This window comes from Drosophila suzukii, chromosome 3 (genome assembly GCF_043229965.1).
Source record: "Drosophila suzukii chromosome 3, CBGP_Dsuzu_IsoJpt1.0, whole genome shotgun sequence".
Classification (NCBI taxonomy): Eukaryota; Metazoa; Arthropoda; class Insecta; order Diptera; family Drosophilidae; genus Drosophila; species Drosophila suzukii.
The window spans coordinates 62,893,808-62,917,524 of NC_092082.1; the positions used below are offsets into that span (position 1 = coordinate 62,893,808).

General features: G+C 41.9%; 4 protein-coding genes and 1 long non-coding RNA gene across 38 annotated transcripts in view; 1 reads left to right on the forward strand and 4 right to left on the reverse strand.

Annotated features, from left to right (window-relative positions):
* The first annotated feature begins 1,499 nt into the window (after window positions 1–1,499).
* Window positions 1,500–13,313, forward strand: Hph (HIF prolyl hydroxylase). 2 transcript variants are annotated; one of them, XM_036819012.3, is made up of 5 exons: window positions 1,500–2,559; window positions 11,381–11,666; window positions 11,956–12,036; window positions 12,091–12,230; window positions 12,290–13,313. In XM_036819012.3, exons 1-5 carry the CDS (start codon window positions 1,982–1,984, stop codon window positions 12,675–12,677), a joined length of 1,473 nt encoding a protein of 490 aa, XP_036674907.3. In that variant the 5' UTR covers window positions 1,500–1,981; the 3' UTR covers window positions 12,678–13,313. The 2 variants fall into 2 exon arrangements, with proteins under 2 accessions (XP_036674907.3, XP_036674908.3); XM_036819013.3 differs by lacking the exon at window positions 1,500–2,559 and adding an exon at window positions 9,315–10,006.
* Window positions 1,547–4,663, reverse strand: Tim17a2. The gene is made up of 2 exons (XM_017070560.4): window positions 4,001–4,663; window positions 1,547–3,872 (listed from the first exon to the last, which is right to left on the reverse strand). Exon 2 carries the CDS (start codon window positions 3,823–3,825, stop codon window positions 3,130–3,132), a length of 696 nt encoding a protein of 231 aa, XP_016926049.1. The 5' UTR covers window positions 3,826–3,872; window positions 4,001–4,663; the 3' UTR covers window positions 1,547–3,129.
* LOC118878003 (uncharacterized) lies at window positions 5,643–9,141 on the reverse strand. 3 transcript variants are annotated; one of them, XR_011604000.1, is made up of 4 exons: window positions 8,686–9,141; window positions 8,319–8,633; window positions 8,089–8,216; window positions 5,643–7,616 (listed from the first exon to the last, which is right to left on the reverse strand). It is a non-coding gene; the product is annotated as an uncharacterized lncRNA (long non-coding RNA). The 3 variants fall into 3 exon arrangements; XR_011603999.1 differs by having other exon boundaries at window positions 5,650–7,059; window positions 7,348–7,616; window positions 8,089–8,633; XR_005014592.3 differs by having other exon boundaries at window positions 5,648–7,616; window positions 8,089–8,633.
* Window positions 13,314–18,152: 4,839 nt separating the features above from the next.
* The window catches only part of mtd (TLD domain-containing protein mustard), an 81,837-nt gene continuing 76,272 nt past the window's right edge, over window positions 18,153–23,717 (reverse strand). For 30 of the 31 annotated variants that reach the window (XM_065866170.2, XM_036818960.3, XM_036818961.3 and 27 more), the window contains 4 exons: window positions 20,322–20,443; window positions 20,026–20,185; window positions 19,327–19,496; window positions 18,153–19,270 (listed from right to left, as the gene is read on the reverse strand). In XM_065866170.2, the coding sequence (XP_065722242.2) occupies window positions 19,135–19,270; window positions 19,327–19,496; window positions 20,026–20,185; window positions 20,322–20,443 (588 nt within the window). In that variant the 3' untranslated portion in view covers window positions 18,153–19,134. Of the gene's footprint in view, window positions 19,271–19,326; window positions 19,497–20,025; window positions 20,186–20,321; window positions 20,444–23,656; window positions 23,680–23,717 lie in introns of those variants that run through there. The other variant, XM_065866173.2, reaches the window with a different exon arrangement.
* On the reverse strand, window positions 21,025–23,610 carry LOC108006943 (uncharacterized). The gene has a single exon (XM_017070545.4). The coding sequence runs from the start codon at window positions 23,044–23,046 to the stop codon at window positions 21,286–21,288; it is 1,761 nt and encodes a 586-aa protein (XP_016926034.4). The 5' UTR covers window positions 23,047–23,610; the 3' UTR covers window positions 21,025–21,285.

Consider the following 23,717-nt stretch of genomic DNA (forward strand, 5'->3'; position numbering starts at 1 on the left):
CCGTCCAAATTTTAACTGAAATACAAACGGTCGATTTATTTCCATCCCTCTTGCACTCTATTGAATTTGAATAATTTTCGGGAAAATTTTATTTTGACGTTTAGACGGATGCGCAATGGCCCCAAAGTTTCGCTGTAAATTACGTATACCAGTAGAAATGATCCCATACGAATTGTTATTGAACTGTTAAATTATGACTAACGAAAGTATTTCTTTAATCGTAAAGCTTAGTCCAGTGTGTGGCAAAGGGACGACCTTCCTTAGCAAGATGTCTGTGCTGTCTGCCCTAATTTACAAGACGAAGTTGTTAAGTCAAATCCATAATACAATTAAACTTAAATGTTACACAAATTCAGGATGTAAAATCCAAAAAAACCGACTAGGGGAGCTTTACCGGAAAGGAAACCCCAAAGACGTTTTTTTGAAACTTTTTTATTTACGAAATAAAGAAAAAGTTGGTAAATATATTTAAAAAAAATAAAAAATATTTCAAAATTTGCACGGCAAAGTTTGCCGAGTTGTAGCTCACTATTCATTTACTTTCCAAAATTAAAGAGTGACATTATAGTTTTAAACTAAAACATATATCACCTAAATTGGTAAATCTCAATTCGAGATTTATGTAAAACCCGGAGATACCAAAAAAATGTTAAAAAACTTATACATTTAAAACATTGTAGTATTCTTTTTTGTAAACTAGGGGTCCAACTGCCAGGACCTACCATCATCCACCTTTGGGCTTTTTGGCTGTAAGCTAAAGTCGTCGTATGCGTTTGCTTCTTTTTTCAACAACGTCGCGATAGTTTGATTATTAATGGCAAGTTGCAGTAATATCGCACTAAAATTAAGACAGTAGTATATAAGTTGCTATAAACATTACTACGCTCAAAATATTTCTAAATACTCATCATCCATGGCAAAAGATTACAAGTTTTTTGTTGAAGTATGATAAATTCCATTTCAAAAATTCCTACTGAGGTGCAAGGACTCCTTACTAAGGAGGACATTAACCCTAACAAGCGGAAGAAAAATAGCTACGATTTTAGTGTCGTGTCAGTACAAAAGTCCCACGGCTAATACCCCCTGCACACAGCCGCTTAAAATTACAACAGCGACAAAATTGTTGCACCCTGTTGCAAAAAGAGCAGAACAAATACCGTGCTCCTTCTTAATTATGTAATTTATAATAATTAATATATTAATTCATATTCAAATTATCCTAAAATGTTCAATTGTTTATATCAAACCAACCAACTAACGATTTTTAAAAATTATTTCCGTTTTTGAGTTAGTACCGATCAATTTACAACCATAGAAATGCCGAAATGACAGAAATCACGAACTAAGAAGAAGACAAAGTCGCCAATGCGGAATTAGGTCGCTGTTGCAGAGACACCATCTGTCTGAACAGACTATAAGGATTTCAAGCTTAGTTATCGATACCGATTTTTAGCCGGTTTTCAGTGCTGTGCAACGGTGCTATGACTGAAGCTATCGGTATCGGTTGACACACATCGCTAGCGAATAAAAAAGTTTGTGTGTTGTCTTAACCATTTGCATTTTTCATTAAACTTCAAGGATTTCGAGTTGTAAATCGATATCCAGGCGTTAGGCTGCGAGGCGAAAATAGTGCAGAGTGAAAAACGCAACCAAATACAGTCCCGAGGAGGAATAGTCGCCAACAAAACCAACAACAACGCACATATAGCTGCCCGTGTGCTTGTGTGTGTGCGTTGTATGTGCGTTTTTTTTGTTTATTTGGCCAATTCGGTGGCCTACGTGATTAAAACAGGCGCAAGCGAACTAACAGTGAAATGTTGGCTAAAACGAGCCGAGTGCCGTAATTCGCATTGATAATTGATAGCCGTAATCTGCGAGTGCGAGTGTGTTAGTGAGGGGGCGAAGGTGGGGCTAAGAAGAGCAGAGAGAGCAGTCAAGGTTATAGTCGGTCGTCGCCTTCGGCTCTCTCCCACGAAATGCAATGAGCAGGGGTCGCGGAAAGGTCAGGGAGTCAGCTAGCGATTCCAATTCCCATTCCGGATCCAAATCGGCCATGGACCCGCCGCGCTGTTCCACTTGCGGCACTCAGCAGAACTTGCTGCGATGCGCCAAGTGCAAGGCCGTCTACTACTGCTCCCCCGCCCACCAGCATCTCGATTGGCCCGACCACCGCACCGCGTGTCGCCTCCTGACCCGCCAAAAGGTCAACAGCAGCAGTAATAACAACAAGCAGCAGCAGCAGCAGCGACAGCAGATCCAGCAACTACAACAGGCGGTGGCATCCGCCAATCTGGAGAGCAATGGCGCCGGCGCCAACTGCTCCACCGCCCAGATGATGACGCCTGCCCACCAGGCGCAGAGCTGGCCCTCCGAGGTGGACAACCTGCTGAATCTCCTTGGCCAGCCGGGAAGCCAAGAAAAGGCTGCCACAGCGGAAACGGAAGTGGGTCAAAGACAGCAGCCGCACCAACACCACCATAATCACCATCATCATCATGGCGAAAAGAGCTCCAGCTATCAAATCGGATTAGCGGATGCCAGCTTCATGGGATCAGGAAGGTGAGTCCTGGGGTTAAAGGAAAGATGCGTATCTATATGACTACGAAAATGTATGTCCTGTATAGACAAATTATTTGTATGTTTACATTAAAGGCCTACTTGTTGATAAAAGGTGGGTCTTAGGCCCAAAGGGAAAACTTTATACGGTGAAAAAAACGGCGTTTCTGCCTTTTATAAATAATTTCAGTCTCTTATACGACTTTCATAGCTCAATTCCGTTAATCATCCTAGACCTTAAATTTGACTTGTAACACTAAATGGTAAAATGAAAATTAACTTTCAATTGCTTACTATTTTAGTATTATTAGGTGTGAAACATATGCATTTTAAAATTCATGTGTCATTCCAGCATAGGCCATAACCACGAAAAAATAGGACCCTCGGATGATCTTCATTTATACCAAAAAAAATGGTTTACTATCGTTATGAAGAGAATTGCATCCTGTTCATTACTGAAGAATATAAAATAAATCAGATCAACGGAGAATATTGGTTGGTTAACACATAATTTGGAAGAGGCACCACAAAAACGAAAAGTTGACTCAAAACAGAAAGCTATTGCGAACTGTATCAGATAATCTCGGCCAGCTTGACCAGATCGAGTAGAGAGTGCAAAGGCTTATCGATTCGTTTCACTTCCTTGCCCTCCACCGCATCCGAAGGCTTGTCCTGCAGGGTCATGTTGCGCGCCCTATAGGTTCTACATTTATCCAACACCTGCTCGAATTCCGCCACGGTCAAATTCTGACTATGGGAGGAACCCGGATTTTCCAAGTCCTCAACGGATGATTCCCACTGGGGTCTCTGCGGCAGCTGGACATCAGTGGCTATGGCGGTACTGGCGTCTCCGTCGGCTGCATAAATCGTGGCCACTGCTGCTCCGGCTCCTTCGAGCATTGCCAAGACGAGGCATCCCACAAAGGCGCTGTTGGCCATGGCCCGAATGCCATTGCGTGCTGCCAAAATTCCGCCAGTGGCCGCTCCACTGACAATCGAGTTCCAGGAATCCTCCCTCTGCCGATACGAGATCATGACGCAGTCCACCGTGCTAAAGGTGGCGCCCCAAATGGCAAAGCTGCCGGCGATGGATGGAGTCCGCAACTTTACCGATTCAAAGCCGCCGTATAGGCCACGCCGCAAACCGGTCGGAGCGTTACGGAAACCCTTCAGATACTCGAACAACGATCCTCCTACTGTGCCCATCATAAAGGCGCACCCGCAGTCCTCTACAATCCTGATGGGACAAGGCTGGCGATTGTACTCCATAATCACGCCTGACCTCCACAGATTTCGTGGTCGGTTGATAGTATGTCCTTTATAAAGAATCTTGTTCTTTAGTAGAATTTCACTCTTTGCAAAGGGACGATACTTGTGTTTGTATGGTCTGGTATTTAGTCGAAATCGTGTGTTTATGAGGTATACAAATTTCCAAGACTGTTACCTTATGACTTATGCCTCCGTTCTAACTTGATATGGAAATTAAAACTCCTTTCCATGATCAAATACCGTGCGTGCGGCAGCGGCTGTTTTAAGACGTTTTAGGAAATGATGCATCTTCTATGTTTATGATTTAATAAACAAGTTATCTACCGTTTGTTTTCTGGTTACTTGGTACTTTTGATATCAAAAAGTTTGGGCCTGTTTATTAAGTTTTTAATAGGTTTGACATTTGAAAGAAGTAAAGCGTGCATTAAATCGTTCCGTATAGCATATTACTTTCCAAACGTTCTTTTACGTTTTGGTTGCTGTTTATCTTGTTTTGGTCAGCAGTGATCTCACCTGATAACTATAGTTATTAAATGTGACTGAACCAAGCACTGCGATTAGTACGGCCATGCACTTGAAATTGCGTTTGCAAGTTCGTGAAGCGAAATGAATAGACCAAGATAGGCCCCACATGTGCATTCCCATCGACGTAGGCCCCGTCCCGCCCCTCAATGATCTTCACTTGCATATACATATGTATCAAGCCAATTACCGATAAGCGGGTACGTGCCCAGTCCTGAGAAACGGCACGAAAGAAAACTAAATACATATCATCTATAAAGTGTTAAAGTTTATGGTTGTTTTGATCATATAACTTTTTAGCAACTAAACGAGTTGTTCTGATTTCTTTGCGCTCACTGTGTGTGTGTGCGCGCATTGTGTGTAGACATAAGTGTCGAAAGGAAAAAAAATCCGAGTTCAATTTTATAATCTCCCAAGGATCTATCATTTATTGCAGGTCTAATGGGTATAGAAATCTTAGTAATGCAAAATATGGTCTAAACCCTTTTTTTAATACCCTTGCAGAGGGTATTATGATTTCAGTCAGAAGTTTGCAACGCAGTGAATGAGACGTTTCCGACCCCATAAAGTATATATATTTTTGATCAGCATCACTGGACGAGTCGATCTAGCCATGTCCGTCTGTCCGTCCGAAAATAGTTTTCTTTTAAGTACATTTTTATACCCGTTACTCGTAGAGTTAAAGGGTACACTAGATTCGTCGGAAAGTATGTAACAGGCAGAAGGAAGCGTTTCCGACCCCATAAAGTATATATATTCTTGATCAGGATCACTAGCCGAGTCGATCTAGCCATGTCCGTCTGTCCGGATGAACGCTGAGATCTCGGAAACTATAAGAGCTAGGCTATTGAGATTTGGCGTGCAGATTCCTGAGTTTCTTACGCAGCGCAAGTTTGTTTCAGCAGAGTGCCATGCCCACTCTAACGCCAAAAACTGTGGTCCTACAGTTTTGATTCTAGAATAAAAATTTTAACTGAAATGTATTGTTCTCGTCAATACCTATCGAGTGATCCAAAAAATTTGACACGGCCACTCTAACGCCCATAACGCTTAAATCTGTCTACCGCCGGTAGGTGGCGCATTTTAATCTCGCTTTGCTGCTTGCATATCTCAATTTCCCTTTGGTCCCTTTAGCTGAGTAACGGGTATCGGATAGTCGAGGTAGTCGACTATAGCGTTATTCCTTGTTTGTCTTTGATTCTTACGGTGGTGCCACAGATATCGATTTTAGTTGAAAATAAGTGGAGTTCTTACTTGTGTTAAAATAAAAACTACCTGAGAAAGCGCCAGTCGATTTCTGTGGTTCTCACGATGGAGATATCTAAGTCTTTATTATAACTTTTCTATATCAATGCAATTTTTAAACTTTAGTTTAATGGGTTCCACGGGATACACGTGTCATTACACGCCAAACGGGACGCGGAAAAAGCTTAAATAGTTCTAACGATATGAAGTGAAACGTAGTACGCTACAGTTAACCTTTTATATTGTATGTACCTCACTTAGGCCAAATGTCCTATAATTGCGAGTTTGTTAAGTTAAATGAATTTGCTGATTTAAAATAGAGTTCTTTTGGGTCTGATTTTTGCCTACTTATAGAACATGTCCCTTTGTCAGATGTGACTTCATAATTGCGGGAAACAAATGCGCGTTTGATTGTCTCCGTATTGTTCGCATTCTGTCGCGAGATGACACCTCTCGAGTCGAGTATTTACCTTTGGCATTACGTGCCCGGCGGTATAATGCATATGGCGACCGCGACCGTAGGCGATCTGATAGCACCTGCAGTCGCACTCGCAGTCGCAGTTTTCCGGACAGAGGTGCTGACTTTGCAATTATTCTGGTGCGCAGTTTGTTGCGTCCGAATCTTTGATACTCGCTTACTTATTTATTTTTGCTTTACACCCCGGCATTAACAGATACAACAAACATGCACCGCACACGTTGGAACAAATATAGAAATTCTTTCGCAATCGTTGGGCATAACTTCCAGTGAAATGGGCTGAGTCATCAATAAAAGCACTTTTCAATAATTCGATTATGCCCAATAGTCAATATGCATTTCCTTTCCCTTATAGTTTGTTAGATCTACTTGCAGAGAGAGAATCTTTGTTTTAAGTTTGGAATACTACAAGTAACTCTAGTTCTATTTCTTTTGCCATTCATTTATTTTTCATATACCAAGTGTAAATACTTAACGGATTTTCTTTCTGTTAGGCTTACTATTGTTAAACAATTTTGTCAACGAGTGCAGTATACTCCGTCTCTTTTTTGAGCTTCTTATCGAGCGGATTGGGTGGTCCGTTCAGCAGGGTGGTCCGTACCGCTTTGCCTACGTGCCGAGAATACGCAAGCGTATCGTTTAAATTGTGCTATCAGAATTACCATTTGCCTTGGCTCTGAGATATCAATCTGTGGCGAGATGTGTTGTTCTTTATCAAACACTTAGAAGTCAGCCCAACGTGATCTCATTTCCAGGGGTTTGCCAAATTCCGACATTGTTTATAAATGTGCTAAATTTGCCGGTGAGCCTGTCAAGCAACTCTCCGGGAAAATAAACAATATGGTTGCGCAAGACTCGATAAACAACGATCGCCGAAAACCGCATTCAACCGCCGCCGACTGTTAATGTCACAAATTTGATAAGAAAGGTCAATAGCCATTTTCCCGGTCGATTCTTATAAAGTGTTGCCTTCGCATTTATTAACATAGCTGAAGATGAAAAAAGATTGCTAGGTCACGTACATATTTCTAGAATCGAGATTGCCTGTGTAATTTTTAAATATTAAGCTTCAGAAAATAGTTTAACGCACAGCTGTAGGTGTTTTCCCTTCCATCTTTCGAAAAATAAGTTAAACTAAATATATGGGACAAATTATAGACGTCATATTATTATAAGTTACATCTAACATTTAATTCAATTCGTTCAAAGTAAGAAATGTTGTGTATTAACTTCAAATTTTCTGAATTATTCCATCCAAACCACATTCATTGACTTACTTTTATTCATGAACCTGTGGCAGTATCTAGCGATTTCTCGAAGATAAAAGAGCCAAAGCGAACTACGTAGGCAGACGCACGTCATCAAGGTCGTCCGCCTCTCAGTGCGTGTGCGTCTGCCGCGCCCCTTCATCGCGCCAGTTCTCCACCCACTAAAGAGCCGAGAGCTGCGTGTGGTACACGTGCCGCAGTTGCCGTTGTCGCACGTAATTCATCACAGCCTAAGGGCTCCAATCGATCATTACAATGTACCCAGAAACATGTTTGCACTGAAAGAAATCAGAGCATTCATTAGTAAATTTTGGGGACGGTTCGCACCGAGATCAAAAGTGACTACTGGTCTGGTTCAGTAGGTAATTTTGAAATTATTTGAAATTAGGAATAGTACATAATAGGTCAATAGTAGTACTTATTTTAATAAACTGTAAGAAATATATATTTATTCAAACTGTAATGATTTTTCCCCAATATTCAAAAATAGTTAAAACCTTAAAATCGATTCAATTATGTTAGAAATCTTTTAAACGATGGGGGAAATGGTTTTAAATACTTCTAAAAAGCCCATTAGGGTAGTTGTAAAATTATAATGTGCCTCTGACTTAAAAACCAACTTATTTTGACTCCCAACTGTTTTGTTGGTTTTAAATTAGTCGCAAAGTGTTGAAGGCGTTTCTGGGGCCGAGAAATAGCCAAACAATTCTAAAACTCCTCTTTGTATGTACGTTCATTTCAATGACTTACGCTGTTATTTCTCTAAGTGTGCTCGGCGTGGCTCCATCTTTGAACTGGGCCGTTGACCCAGTTCTGTGGTCGCATACATTCGCATAGCTTCCGTGTTTCCGCCGTTCTGTAGCTCATCTTCGGGTTTACTTTCAAAGCATTTTAGCAGATATTTGTATTAAACAAATTAAAATATCTATTTCTGACCCCCTCGCACTCCCTTGGCTGGCGACCCTCTCTTTCCGACTCACTTGGCTATCGCATTAAGGCCTGTGCGTGTGGCTTTTTCGACGCTTGTGTGGGTACGCTCGCATGTGCGTGTGCCAACGGTGTCTCGGTGTGAGTGCTGGGCTACGTGACGGTTGTTGCGCCTGTCTTTTCTGCCTTTTCGTGTGGCTTTGCTTTTCCCCGTTTTCCGCTGGCATTTGTTTTGTGTTTGCAGAGTGGTTTCGGACCTATTTGAAGGGCAAGCGGAACGAGTACCTTCCGCCCACTTCCCGGGAACTTTGCGAATTTGACCAGGTCCCCTGATTTTGCACGTCCAGCTCGGGCTGTCTTATCTGCAGCTGCCTTTTTACGTTACATATGCCGTATTTTCCACTATTTGCTCACACTTACCAAGGTGCTGCTTATCGCCTTAAGCGGCTGCTTCTTCTTTAGCCGCTTCCCAGGCCCCCAATTTTCTCATACTCACGTAGTATCACGGCCGCCATAAGATAGTGGTGGCGCGTTTTGGGAGAGAGAGGAAATAGCTAGAACCACCTAAATACACTTTGGTTGGCATAGCTAAAGATATGTCTGTAAAATCAGTTCAAACCTATTATGTATTTACTTTGTCTTGAGTTATTTGTTTGTGCTTGCCCATCACATTAACCCTAAATGGGAAATCTGATTTAAAATACATATTTTGATACGTGACACTTATTCATTTTGAGGTGTTTTGTTACATACAATATCAGGAAGTAACGTCTCTTCACAATATGTGGCCTACTTAAAAGGGCATTCTGTTAAGCCAACGATGTTCTTAAGATTGGTAACATAAAAATTCTTTGTAAAGAACTTACTGATAATCTAAAAAATACAGTTAAAATGGAAACCAAAAGGTAGATCTAGCTGTAAACTAGCTAAAGTGTCTTCACCCGCTCTCAAATCTCCCTGGCGCTCTCTCAGAAATGTGTGGCAACGGTACCGAGCGAGAGCGACTGGCGATGCTCCCGCATTCGGAAAACGAACGGCAGCGAGTGCGGTTCGTGTCAGCTGCTCCACTTTTTACCTAATTTATTTAACCGAAGCCAAACGATAAACAAACGTGACTAACGGTGCATAAACAAAGGCAAATCAAAACAAACATTTGTGGGGAAATAAAAAAAACCAAAAGAACAAATATATAGGCAGCTGGCCACAACAAATGCAATCTGCAATTATTCATACATGCCCACCATCACGATTGCAACAACACGGCGCCCTATACCGATATTCGATATAAAACAACGACCGGTGTCTCTCTCTAACTCGCTCGCTCTCTCCCTCTAACGATCGGGGTGCGCGTTCGCATAAAACTCGCAGGCAATTTCAAACTTTCTTCACTTGTGCGTGCATTTCTGGAGAAGTAACTCCAGAACCCTCCATCTCCCAAAAACAAACCCAGTAACTAATTCTGGATATAAAAATAAATTTCAACCTTTTCAAGTGCCACAAAAATAGTTTGAGAACCTATTTTCTCCTGAAAAACTCAACCAGTTACTAGTCCTGGATATTTATAAAGGATCCGAAAGTGCCAAAAACTACAGAGTTCAAGTGATTATACTAAAACGCAACGCAAGCTGACTAATCAAGCCAAAATGATAACATCCACGACGACGGATTACAAAAACTTTTTCAAGCACTCGGCACATCCTGCCAATGCTGAGCAATATTTCCGGGATCTACTGGACAAGCGGTAAATGAGTTATACGAACTTGATGTGGGTCTAAGGTTCCTTTAAGTTCAAGATTATCGAGATAAAGATAGACGTTTTACAAGCCTATCGAATAGTAGGAATATGCTTAAAAATGCAGAGAATAATAATCATTTTTACGAAAATTTGAGATTCTTAGGTATGTGCTCTCGTCTTAAAATAGCTTTTCTCTTTTGTTTAGTTCACCATTAGGGCGAGAAAACGGTCTATGAGTCAATAAAGTTAATAATGTCAGAATTACTTAAATGGAATTTGTAACAACACAAACTTCATAATATCGAATGTTTCTATCAAAATCTTAAAATTGAAATAACACAATAGTGATAATGGATATACGCAGAAATAAATTCCACAATTAGCAGATGGCATAAAAAAATTGATTTCAGATTTAAAGTGAAAGTGTTAGTACTGGTGAAATAGAGATTATAATTAATTAAATAATTATTTTGACAGTATTGTAACGCTTTTCTAAAAACAATGTTTTTTTTAACTCGTATACTGAATTTAAACTATTTTCTCCTCAGCCAATTTGTGCACGAGTTTTAAACTGTGAATTATCACGTATCGTGGATTATGAATGCCAAACAATAAAACCGGTTAACGGTTTCTGTTTGTGGTCTTCAATGTCATCTTTTTTGTATCTAAATCTCTTGGCAACCTGTGAATTCGAATTTTGATATTAATATGTTGGCAAAGCACAATTCGCTTTTTGAAGAAATACGCCCAAAGGCCCCTTGAATGGCTAGTAGTTCTCCACCTTTCCCATTCCGGAAAACTCATTGTTGATCAACCATGTCGCACGTTTCAGTCATTTTTTTTGCGACAATAATTTTGACTTTATGACTTAATAGCTTCTGTGAACTTGTGCGAAAATGTTTCATCTCTGTTTTTTTTATTTATTTTTCGCAATGTGCAGCTTTGCCTTGCCTATCCAGAATTTTGCGGTCGTCTGGGCCAAATGGTGTGAGTGGGCCAGTTTTGTTCTGATCCGTTCAGTTCAGGGTGGCCTACGTGACTGGGACTCACCGACTTGTATAAAATATTGGTTTTGTGGGTGCATCATAAAAAAGTCGTAAAATTGTATGCAACGCAGTTCTGGTTGTTCTAACACCGGTAAAAAAGCTTAAATGCAATAACAATTTTGTTCTATAAATAGCGAGGAAAAGCGCTGTCTAGATCTATAGAATGCAGGGGATTCCCCAAGGTGACCTCACTAACATAGGCATCTGTAAATCAATTACAGATTAACGGCCTTGAAAGGTCTCTAAATGTCTCGCTCTCCTCTCGACTATTTGAAACGCAATTGAAATTCTATTTCTGATTAAAGTTCTTTGTTTCCCTTCTGTTTACCCGCAGCGAGCGCCGCTATGAGGATCTGTGCCGGAACATCATCAGTGACATGAACCAGTATGGGCTGTCCGTGGTGGACGACTTCCTGGGCATGGAGACGGGTCTGAAGATCCTCAACGAGGTGCGAAGCATGTACAACGCAGGGGCCTTCCACGATGGCCAGGTGGTGACCAACCAGATGCCCGATGCCCCATCTTTGGCGGCGCGCGGGGACAAGATCCGAGGTGATAAGATCAAGTGGGTCGGTGGCAACGAGCCGGGCTGCAGCAGTGTCTGGTATCTGACTAACCAGGTGAGTTGCTTACGACATCTAATCATATTTTCATGGTCGAAGTAAATTGTCTTGTGCCCTTTTAAGGCAATAGTGAAAAAGTCAGCCCTTTCAAAGAGCTAGAGATTGCATCTGTCTGTCCATGTTTTTATTTGTTTTAGTGCTAAGGTTTTAAATATTTTATTAAAATGTCTCAAAAAAAGTCTTTTGTTTTGTTTTGAATAGACCACTTCAACTATACCCTAAGAAACTGGGAAATACAACTTTTACCGAAAGATGCCTTATTATCAATTCTTTCAATCATTTCCAGATCGACTCGGTGGTGTATCGAGTCAACACCATGAAGGACAATGGCATTTTGGGCAACTATCACATCAGGGAGCGCACAAGGGTAAGCATGCGCCAATTAATACTATTACGATTTACTTATCAAATGATTCTTTAGGCCATGGTCGCCTGCTATCCAGGATCGGGGACACATTATGTCATGCATGTGGACAATCCCAAAAAGGATGGCCGTGTAATAACGGCTATTTACTACCTGAACATCAACTGGGATGCGCGGGAAAGTGGCGGCATACTTCGGTAAGACTACATAACTTACTTGTGCTTTGAAAACCAACTTAAACCCAAACTATTGACAGAATTCGACCGACGCCCGGAACAACAGTGGCGGACATTGAGCCCAAGTTCGACCGTCTGATATTCTTCTGGTCGGACATCCGAAATCCCCACGAAGTGCAGCCCGCTCATCGTACCCGCTATGCCATCACCGTCTGGTATTTCGATGCCAAGGAGCGCGAGGAGGCCCTGAATAGAGCCAAACTGGAGAACAGCAAGACGAACAATGTGGCTGCTCAGGCCCATGCCCAGCAGGCAGAACCAGACTCAACCACCACCCCACCCGCCACAGCAGCAGCATCCCCATCATCCTCATCCAGTCTGCCGGCCAGCATGTCTACGGGAACAGGAGCGTTGAATGCCAATGTGTCGAGTAATTCCTGCGCCGCCAGCAGCGAAATATGCACGTAACCCAAGCTGGCAGCGCAGCTAAAGGGCAACCAAAAAGTGTAAATTATTTCTAACCAAACACACATGTATAAAGCTAGTTAAAACTATTTATAGCTCCGGACGGGCGGCAGCCCAAGCCCGAATTGCGAAAGTGAATCAAAGCTCCTTTAGTCGTTAAGCCTTCTAGTTTATCTCTAAGTCGTATCATTAGTTATTCTCGCATTAACCATTAGCGTACTGCCTTGTCAGCGTCCGAGTTGATTGTTTATTAATTATTAGTTCGTTGCATCTTTGTCAGGACCTTTTGCCTAGCTCATTCTTAGTTTTTGGCTGCCAAAGTATTATACCTAAAGAGAAGTTAACCAGCTTCCATAACATCGGCAACAGTCGCGACGCTCATTGTATCCTATCTCAAAATTATTTAACAAGCCAGCGAAACGTATGAAAATGCGGTCGCCGGCTCCCACTCAATTTGTCGACTCTCATGCATCTAGTTAAAAGTCTTTTGATATCGTTTACATCTAATAACAAGCGAAAATAAATTTGTGTCAGCAATCTGTTCTCTTGTTATTTTTAAATCATTAAATATGTATATTATGGCATATCTACACATTATATGTATATTTTTATATTAAACGAAAGCCTGAGCAAATGAAATCCGTGTAAGTGCTACTTTATTTTTGTGTGGACTCTAACAAAATAATAATTTTATGAGCCTTACAACCAAGGTTTTTGTAAGTAAAACAAACAAACGAACGAACTTATAAGTTTACCCGCTGATATAATTGGAAGATGAACTGATGGGGACGCATTTCTGTAACAATTCATTCAGCTCAGTCGATAATGCCTAAGGGTATTCTGTATTTTCTTAGAAAATGTTCAAAGGTATTTAAAACGGTTCTTTTAATTAACTGAAAAGAAAAGCTGCAACCGATTTTTAATTCTATCCACACATTTTTTTCTTCGTGCCTTATAATGTCATTCGATTGAAAATTTTACCCTAATATAGGGTATAATGTATTCGTTGCATTTTCGAAGATTTTTTTTGATGGATAAACAAGGAATTGTCGTTAACAAGTTTTTCACCGCCGAAAAGGCATTTTAAAATTGCATTCCGATTTTTCCTGAAAGTATGCTTCACTTTTAAAGACGAGTTATTTATTATCCGCGGTGACGTTGACACACAAATCTCATCGGCTGGAATTCCTAATAACATACCGCTCATCTACCAGCAGAGTGGCATAAGTTGAAAAACGAATTTAGAAATAATTATGCAGAAATGCTCGATGTGCAATAATCTATGATGCTTAAAAATATCATCATCCTATCATTATATGAGAATTATTAATGATCGTCATTATGTTGTCTTTGGGTTATTTATAGATTGGGTGCGGCAAAAATATGTTCGTCAGATATTTGATTTTCAAATTTTGAAGTTACATAATTATGTTGACTTAGTGGTTTACACAGAAATTTTAAGTCGCAAGGCCACTGCACTATAACATTAAACTTTTGCTTTAGAAGTAAGTCTTTGATTTTATTTCGAAAGTTTGTTTTATTTTAGTTAAACATGTGCATCAAGCTATTGCTGATGGAAAGAAAAACTTATGGATGCCGGCAGAAAAATGGAAATAACTCGTGAACATTTTCCAGCAATCATTTTTGACAACTTTCGACGTGGTTTATCACGACAAGAGTGCATCGATGAACTTAAATATTTGTATGGCGGCGAAGCACCATCCTACAGCACTGTGGAAAACTGGTTTAACGAATTCAATCGTGGCCGACACTCGTTTAAAGACGAAGGTCGTGAAGGTCGTCCAAAAATAAGTAGTTGTGCCACAGATCATTGATGCCGTGCGTGAACTGATAATGCATGATCGTCAAGTGACATACCGTGATTGGTGCAACAAATTTTTGAAAAAATTCAATGGCCGTGTTTTTAAAAGACAATTTGAGAATTATGGTATTATTTTAGTAACGGTTGGTACTCTTTTGTCACGAAATAAAACGCCTTTATCGACATAATTTTACCACTTCACCCCAAGCATCTTTCGTAGGGCCTAGTGATGCAAGTTTGACTCTTCTTAACGAAGTGTCGCAAGCGGTGCCCCAGCAGGTTATTCCCCAAGAAAAACGGCACAGCAGTATTTATGACCTTCTAAAGCATCTAAAATGTGGTTCGCGACTCTGTGAAACTGTTCAACAGCTGAGGGGCGACTACGGAAACCAAATTGATGGTTTGGTAAAGCGTCATTAAACGTGTCAATATCAAGGAGCCTATTAAGTACAATCCGCTCAAAAATCTTGGAATCTTGGCCTGTAGGACTCAGGCGAGCACGGATCTTTACCCTTTTTGGGACCATTGTAACTAAATCACGCTTCCAAGGGGATGAAAAATGGCCAAGGTTCAGTGACGCATTAAAGAGTTGGCAGAGCTGCGCAATGTCAGAGTTAGTGAGTGACATCATCCATCATTCTTATCCATGCCAGCAGCTTTCGTGGGGGCCAATCGCTTTATATAATCACGGACTTCCTCTTCATTCACTGGTCGCACAGCAACAGGAGGACCGAATGAGAGTCCAAACAGAAAAATTGTGGTTCAAACTTCCTGACTTGTTCCAAAATCGAACGGAGTAAATCGACTTTCCAGATCGTCTGCAAATACTTCTGCTATTTCGGAATCACTGTGAGCCCAAGTGCCATCGCTCAGTTTAAGAGAAAACCTGTGAAGGGGTTGTCTTTTAACAAACAAGTTTTAAATAAAAAGTTTCGTTGATATTTGAATATACATTTTATTTTTCGGAAAAGTTGTTCATTTTTCTAATGAATTTACATTTACATATAGCATATATATTTATATATATTCTCTTGTTACTCTGCTCATGTGCTTTTTCTGAATTATTGATCTTGCTTTTGTTGGAATGCAATATTATAGGTACGATACAAGTTGCACACATGAATTAATCCGATATCTATATAATGTTCAGAATAACTAAAGAACAACGAATGCATTCTATTCGAACCAAACAACCAAGGCAAACGTGCGAACTTTCGATTTATTTTTAACATTTACACTGATCAATATCGTTTGCAAATATGCTTAGTACTTGGCCGCGACCTGAATACAGCCAGCCGATATAATCAAGATACACTTGATTTGCTTTCCAAAAATATATATATGTATGTAGGTAGATATATCTCGTATATACACACGACTTAGGTAATGGCTGCTGTTCGTCGAGTAATCAACTATGTGTTTCAATCGCTTGCAATCTGTTGGTAGAAAAATAAACCACTTGCTGCACCCTCTTTTCTCCCTGACTCCCGATCTGTCTATATCCTTTGTAAAACCCTCCCTGCTCGTCCAATCCCTATATAACATGGCTATGTGGCATGGACCTTTAGTAGTGGCATGGACAGAGTGGTGCTCTCTTCTAAGTGGAGTTTATACAATCGTTCGGTTCTACAATCAGCATTCTATAGGGGGAACTGAAATAAGCGGCAGGTCCGAGGCGGTCCTTCTTCAGCCCCTTACAATCGCGAATCTATATCTCTAAGAAGGTGTATATTGTATATCTGGCTCATCTAGCTGGCGTAAGTGCCTACATATCCTGAATATCTGCGAATTGTGCGAATTACATTTTGTTTAATTTTCAGTGCACAACAACTAGAAACGCTTGCAAACTACTCAACATGGGTATAGGGGAAAGCACTGGGACTGCAGACACTGAGTGGAAAAAGTACTCGCACTAGGTTGGGGATAATTCCACACTAATTAACTGGCTTTTAGCTTGATATACATCTGGGTACTTATGCATGCCTGAATTACACAAATACTAAGCACTTATTGAACTCACAACAAAATCTTAAGGGCGCAGAACTATCGGCCTCAATATAATCATGCATTCATATTGATGGCCTAAACAATTTTCTGCTGCAACAACAATATGAGCGGCATATGTTATTCAGTTTTCGCTTGGTTTATGCACCAGTCTACAATTTAATTGACAGAAGTTACAATATAAAATTATCTTCATTAATTTCGCCTCGCTCTCTTTTTGGTTTTCATGTTCGTTTCATTTCTGTTCAACGCACAACAAAATATCTACGAATTCAACAACATGGTTTCACAGACTACGAAAATGAATATTTCTTGATTTTTATATAATCCATTAAGCTTTTAGCTCGTGTGTCAGTTTGGTTGTGTGTTGAGACATAATTGACTGGTTGTCAACAAACTAATGTTCGGTATACATATCAATATTTAATGATATTATGCTCCACGCAGACCGAAATTCTCAACTGGGAGTTGTCGCCTGGTATGTAGTATATCTTTTAGTAAACGCATTTTGGTCTCAAGTTATTTAAATGAAGTTCGCATATAGTAGAAGTGATTTTAAGCTAATCGATCTCTCGGGTGTTGGTTATCATAACTTTTGCTCAGTAAACAAGCCTTTCCAATGTTTGTTTGGATTCTCTCTAAAGTCCTAAAAAGAAAGTCTTCCGTTTTCACAATACAACAGGAATTTCAACTTGATTCTCATTTGGGTTCAATGCGTTGCGTGGGAGATAATATACTATCCATAATCGTCTGTCAAGATCGTTAAATAACATCTAAAAACATCTTCACTAGCGTGAGTCTCCATAGTTCACCATTACTTAATTTTTCATATGTATATTTCAATTTTTCAGGGCTGGGGTGCGTGCAAATTTTCAGCTAAATTTCTCTAAATTGTTGCATGCTAAGAGGATTCTCTGGATTGGGATTATCTTTACAATTTATAGTTTTTTAATTTCACATTTTATTTTGTTGTCTGTGTGCGTTGCTTGTGAGTTCTTTCATCTTTTTAAGCCGGTAAAAACTTTAACTCCAATGAAATGAAATGTTTTATATACTTTACTTTTTCGTTAGTTTCGAACTCTGTTCAGTGTAAAATATCAGCAATTTGGTTTCGTTTGTTCTCTCAAATTATCTTCCACCGTCTTGTGTGTATTTTGAATATTTAGAATATGTTTCTGACACGGCTGCGAACCGTATTACTTTGGGAGTTTACAATACAATCGATTGGGAGCTGGGTTAAGGTTGGTTTGGGTCTTGTTTCGGGGCGCAAATACACTACAAAAATTACACTTACGTTGCTACCATTGTACATTTATATATTAGCGTATGTGTATACATATATGTATATAATTTATTCATTTATAATTATACTGAAATTGTATCTCAAAAGGGATATAAAGCCATTTAAGTTTGTCGGTTTGATTTCCTCAAAACCTCTTCCACCAGCAGGAGCTCCGTCTGACTCTGCTGCGGAAGCAAATGTGTGTATGTAGGGGTGTGACCGATATCTGCGGAGAAAACTTACAACTACAAAACAAATCTGCCTGCCGGGGACCCTTACAAAAGTGCAGCACACCTACGATACATATTCAAACGATCGACTGGGGACCCAACTTCTGGGCATGGATGAAGAAAAACCTCTGTTTGGCCAGTTTGGTTGTATAATATTGTGTATTTCATTCTGGTGTTGTTTCTGTTTTTGTTTAGTATAATTGCATAAAAGTCAACATCATTAGCATTAAAATAATCGTAATTAAATATATGTATATCGTGTAAAACTAAAAAATAAAACGCTCGCTTTCAGCTCTTCTCGGCTCCTTCTTTACATGTATATAAAAGTCAAATCGTTAAGAGTTATCTTCGCTTTTAGTTTTACTTGCAATCAGCACTTTTGCACTAAAAATTATATCGACATTCTTTTTATTTTCCCAACTTCTCAGCTCGCTTTTTTCACAGTGCTCTGAATAAGGTAACTCAAACAATCGAAATTAAATTCAAACTGAAATCAATCAAGAGAAATAGGCACGATAAATGATCAGTATTTGCAATTAGCTATATGTTACTTCTCACAATTTGGTGATTATAGTTTTCGATAATAAGAACTTAGGTTAAATGTGTATTTATGTAGGCGTATGTGGGTGTATGCATGTGCTGTATAATTCATGGAGATGTGTGATGACCTCTAATGTTATCTTCAATTGTTTTTGCTTTAGTTTCCGTGTCGTTTGTCCGCCTTTTCGGGTTTTCTCATGTTCTGTTTTTGTTTAAGTCTAACACATAATTTAGTTGCTTTTGTTTAATAGTATGTAATATAAAAACTAAATAATTAATACGTTCCAACGCATAGCTAACTCGCATGTTGCTTCCGAGAACAGAAATTTTCACAAGCATTCCCCCTCAGATCAGGTCAGTGTTTTGTATCCTCCCCTCTTGTGGTGTCGGTGTATGCAAGTGTTTTCGGGTGTGGGGCTGTGTGGACCGTTCCGGAGGATCCTCAGGCGCACATCAGCTTTTGACATCTTTCTCAGGTTGTTGGTTTTAGTACAAGTACATATAGTTAATTAAATAGATAGGTAGGCAGGAGGCCCTCGCTCCCATCCTTAAATGTGTTTGTTGTTGACAACAGAAATTCACTTAAACAAATGCCCAGCATTCGAGTGTTTTGATAACAAAGTCTTCTTGTGGCGCCAGAGGCTCGTTGCCGTATGTGCTGCACTGTTGCGATCGTCCCTGGTTCAGATCGCCATCCAGCCACAGGCCAAAGCGACCGCTGAAATCGAAACAAGCTTTAGCAATTGCCACTTATTTTCAGAATTTTGCACTCACTCTCCAGCGCCAATCGAAAGGCTCTCCATGTTGCCCTTGATGAAGTACATATTCTCGCCAGTCCAGTGGAACACCTTGAAGCTGGGGTTAAACTTGTAGAGCAGGGACTCGCCGGTGCCGTAGAAGTGATCCGACACGTGCAGCGAGCAGGATGTCAGGGCACCAAATACCTGGAGGAACAATCAAAAATAGTTATTAAAAAATGATAACTCAGTCAATTTGCAGGTGGGTTTTGGATTAAAGTCATGACAGGCCTTTGGTTTAATTGCCAAGTTTTTATACAACTCTTAATTACTTTTATCATTACTGCACTTAGCTCAAATTTAAGATGTTTTAATTGACGTATTAAACAGGTGTTAAAGAAGAATTTGACCAATTAGCATTTCAGACTAAGCATTCAAAAACAAACTTATTATTAGGCTTAAAGCACGAAGTGGCGGCAAATCAGTCACTTTGCATATTATATCGCAGCCCTTTATATAGAGTATGTAGTGGGGAGTTCACTAGCCTTGTAAATGTGATAATTACATACTATTTAATTACTATTATAGACTTCAAAATTTAATAACATGTTTTTATTATTCCGAAATATTCAAAATGGTATCATTTATCACTATAGCAGGCCAGTGAACTTTCAATATGTATTTGATATCAGATCATATCAGATAGTACAGCACATTTTAACAGTATTAAACTCACATTGTGCTCAGTATCCTCGATGACAATCAGAACTGGACTCTCCAGACGCGCCATTTTGCGGTACAGGGAGTTGAGTGCGAAACCATGTTGTGATGTGCTGAAGATCAGGGACCAGGAGTAGCCCTCGGCTCTAGCTGGCAGATGTGAGCAGAGCTTCTCGCTGCAAATCGAAAACGGTCATTAGTTAGGATTCCAGCAGGGTTTTGCGTACGCTTTCCCCTCCAGAGCAGCTCAATGAAAAAGTGGGTATAGAACTCCATTCGATCGGGCAAAGTGCGCTGACAGTGACAACTTACCGATGCTCCTCTGTGAGGATTTCTGTCTTGCCAATCAGGTCTGGGATGGGGAAGTCCAGGTCGAAGGAACCGGTGGCAAAGAGCGAGGTCTTGCGATATTCATCTGTGCTCATTGACAGCACCTGGATAACGATTGGTGGGAGAAGGCAGATATTAGCACAATTTGCAATAACACAATGCACAACTACTAAACATAATCTAATCGATAAGTCAAAAATGTGAATATCAATTTTAAATCAAACTAAACGACATATCCAAAAGATACTTTAAATAGGTTCTGCTGTTTTATTTGGGTTTTGGGGTTTCTTGGGTTTAGCTTTGAGTTCAGTGCTTTGCATGGGCTGTTGGGTTTTCATTTAACAGTATATCATTTGGAGTGCAGTGCTAGTTTAGTGTGTCTGCTTTGTGGATGTCTCTTGTCATTGTTTCAAATTAACTACAAATTAAAAGAGCTCGATTGGCATCGGCACTAGCTGAGTGAACGAAAGTGAAAGAAAAACACACTTAGACGGCGCAACGATGTTTATTTTACAATGCTGAGATATGCTTGGTGAAAAACAATAGATTTACCAATCTTTTAAAACTATTTCCCCGAGTAAACCTACAAGACAGGATAAAGAAATTGGTTTTTAAAACCTTTTCCCGTTTTAAAATCACGGTTACGATACGATTTTAAAAATGCCTGAAAACGTATTCACTCCAGTCAATTTACACAACTGTAATCGATTTTATTGAAGTTACTTGGTTCTACGATGAAATTACTACACATTGGCCAAAGAGATTGTCACGCCTCAATTTGATTGACTTCTAGGGATTTTGACATCTCGATGCGCAAATTTTCGTCTGGCTAGTACAACTATTGTCGGGCTGGGAGAAGTGTGGACGCGGATTGGGATTGGATTGGACGTTCAGGGAGGTGGTCGTGGCTCTATTTAGGTTGCGGTTTGAGGTTCGGGACTCGGGATTAGTAGCTGTTAAAGGCACGGCTGTTGTGCTTGGCGGAAGCGCTTCCCAGGCGCTGCACGGCCGACTCCTTCCTGTATCCTGTTGGCATCCCGATGTCGTGCTCCACGGGGGCTTCTGTGGCCACCGGCTTCTTGGGCCCCCGCTTCTCGCCCAAGACACTCCTGCCGCGCGCCTTGCTGTTCGTTTCCAGGCGAGAGTCACTCCGCGAGGACATCTGAAGCAGCGAGTGGTTGGGCGACGGCCAGTTGGACCTGGAGGCACTCGGCTCCTCCCTGGCGTCGTCCTCGTCTTCATTCTCCTGCCGCTCCCCGGCAGCTGCCTGGCCATATCCGCCGAAGAAACGGGGCGCGGGCTGTCGCTCGACGCCCTGCCTGGCAATGCCACGCCTCCTACGGGTGTCCCGAGGCTCCGACATGGCTCGCGGACGCATATTGAGCTGCGGCGTCGGATTCACCGGCTCCACGATCTGGCGGACCATGTGCTTCTGATTCCCCCTCGCCGACCTGCGGTAGCCGGCGTACTTCTGGTTGATCACCTGCTGTGAGGCGCTTATCTGGGCCGAATTGTCGGCCCCGTTGTAGTGGAGCTCATCCAAACGCGGCTGCCCCGCCTTGCGGCGACTCCTGGACCCGCCGAGGAAGGCCTGCTTGAGGAACTCGCGTTCCGCCTTGGGCTGCTCGTACCACGATTCAGGTTCGGCGGCGTTCTCCTCGGACTTCGGGAGGCCCCTGGCCACCGTGATATCCGGACGCACCGGCCGGACCAGGGAAACGTCCATTAGCAGATCCTCCGGCTTGTCCTCGACGGCTGCCTTGGGGCGGTGCCAACTGGTCTGCGGACGCAGCTCGCTGCGCTGCTCCGACATCTTCTCCTTGGCATTAGAGGTGTACATCTCGAACCTTGGTCCGGAGCTGAACTGCGTCAGCGGAGGTGGAGCCTTCGTGGTAGCCTCGCGGTTGCGGATGGTGTGACTCACGACCATCTGGCGGCGACGTGGCCTCATCTGGCGATCCTCCTGCCCCTCGGGCTGGGCCCCCGACCCACTGCTGCTGCTGCTGCTCTCGCCTGCGCCGCTGGCGGACAGATTGGAGAGGTACTTGAGGGGCCGCGGATGCTTCCAGCCCTGCATGGGGTCAGCGGGGAGATTTCTCGGCCTCTGGGTCATCTGCTCGCGGTAGTCGCGCACCGCCTGGCGACCCGGATCGCAGTTGAGCATGTCACGCGTCTCGGCGTCCACCACCATCAGCTCCTCCTGGATGGACTGGCTGATGTCCCTGGCCGCCTGCGAGGCCATGCCCTTGCCGAATCCCGAAGCCTGGTTGTAGCGCCGCTGCGTGGCCGACAACGAGGCCTTGGAGTGGGGCGGCAGCTCCTCCTGGTCCGAGTACTCTTCCTCGTCCTCCTCCTGCTCCTGGTGCTGCGAGCGACCGTGCAGGTTGCTCGAGGAGGAGAAGAGCCGCGACTTGCCGTAGATCTTGTAGGGCGCCACCTTCGAGGGCCCCAGGCTGGGGGCCATGCCCTGCATCTGGTTGACCAGCGTCTTCTTGACCCCCACGATCTTGCGCACCCCGCTGCGCTCGAAGTTGTCGGGCTGTGGCTGGGCGGGCTTGGACCACTGGTTCAGCTGGACCATGCTCTGGACCACGAACGGCCGGCTGCGGGTGTGGTAGAAACTGCGCATCGTGGTGGCCAGCGGAGAGATCCGCAGACTGGCGCCCCGCTGGGCCAGCTTGCCCAGGCTGCACTGGTGGCTACTCATTCTGGCTACCTATTCACGGCCAATTTTAGCAAAACCTCCAAAGACGAAGGACGCTTCCTCACGGTCTACGGATGGAACTCTCTTCACGGATACGGGCCACCGACCAACGAAAAGAAGCGAACGACGAAACACGGAATGAAACCCGGTTGGGGTAGAAAAATACGAAATTTTACTTTGGGGAGCTCTGTACTCCTAAGGAACGAAATAAAACAATAACTGGCAACGAAATGAAACTGATCAACAGCCCGCCGGATGAAAACCGATGAAGGCAAAGGCAAAGCCTCCTGCTTTCCTGACCATTTTAAAGACCTATTTGGCATGTATAACCCACAACTAACAGAATTGTCAAAATATTTCTGTAGAGTAGGCATATATAGCACACAACTTTTAGAACTATCAGAATAATTCCACAGAGAATACAAAAAAATGTATGGCAGAACTTATGTTGAAAACAACGCAATAGAACCATCTAGATCATCCAAATCGTAATATGTTACACCCAACTATTAGAATTATCAGAAAATTAATGCAGAGAATAAAATAAGTGTATGGGAGGAGAACTACTATTGATAACATCGCGATAGAACCATCTAGATCATCCAAATCTTACCGAAAAACTTCGCTGAGGACATCTTTTGTGATGAAGGTGGAACTTTACCAACTTTTCGTGC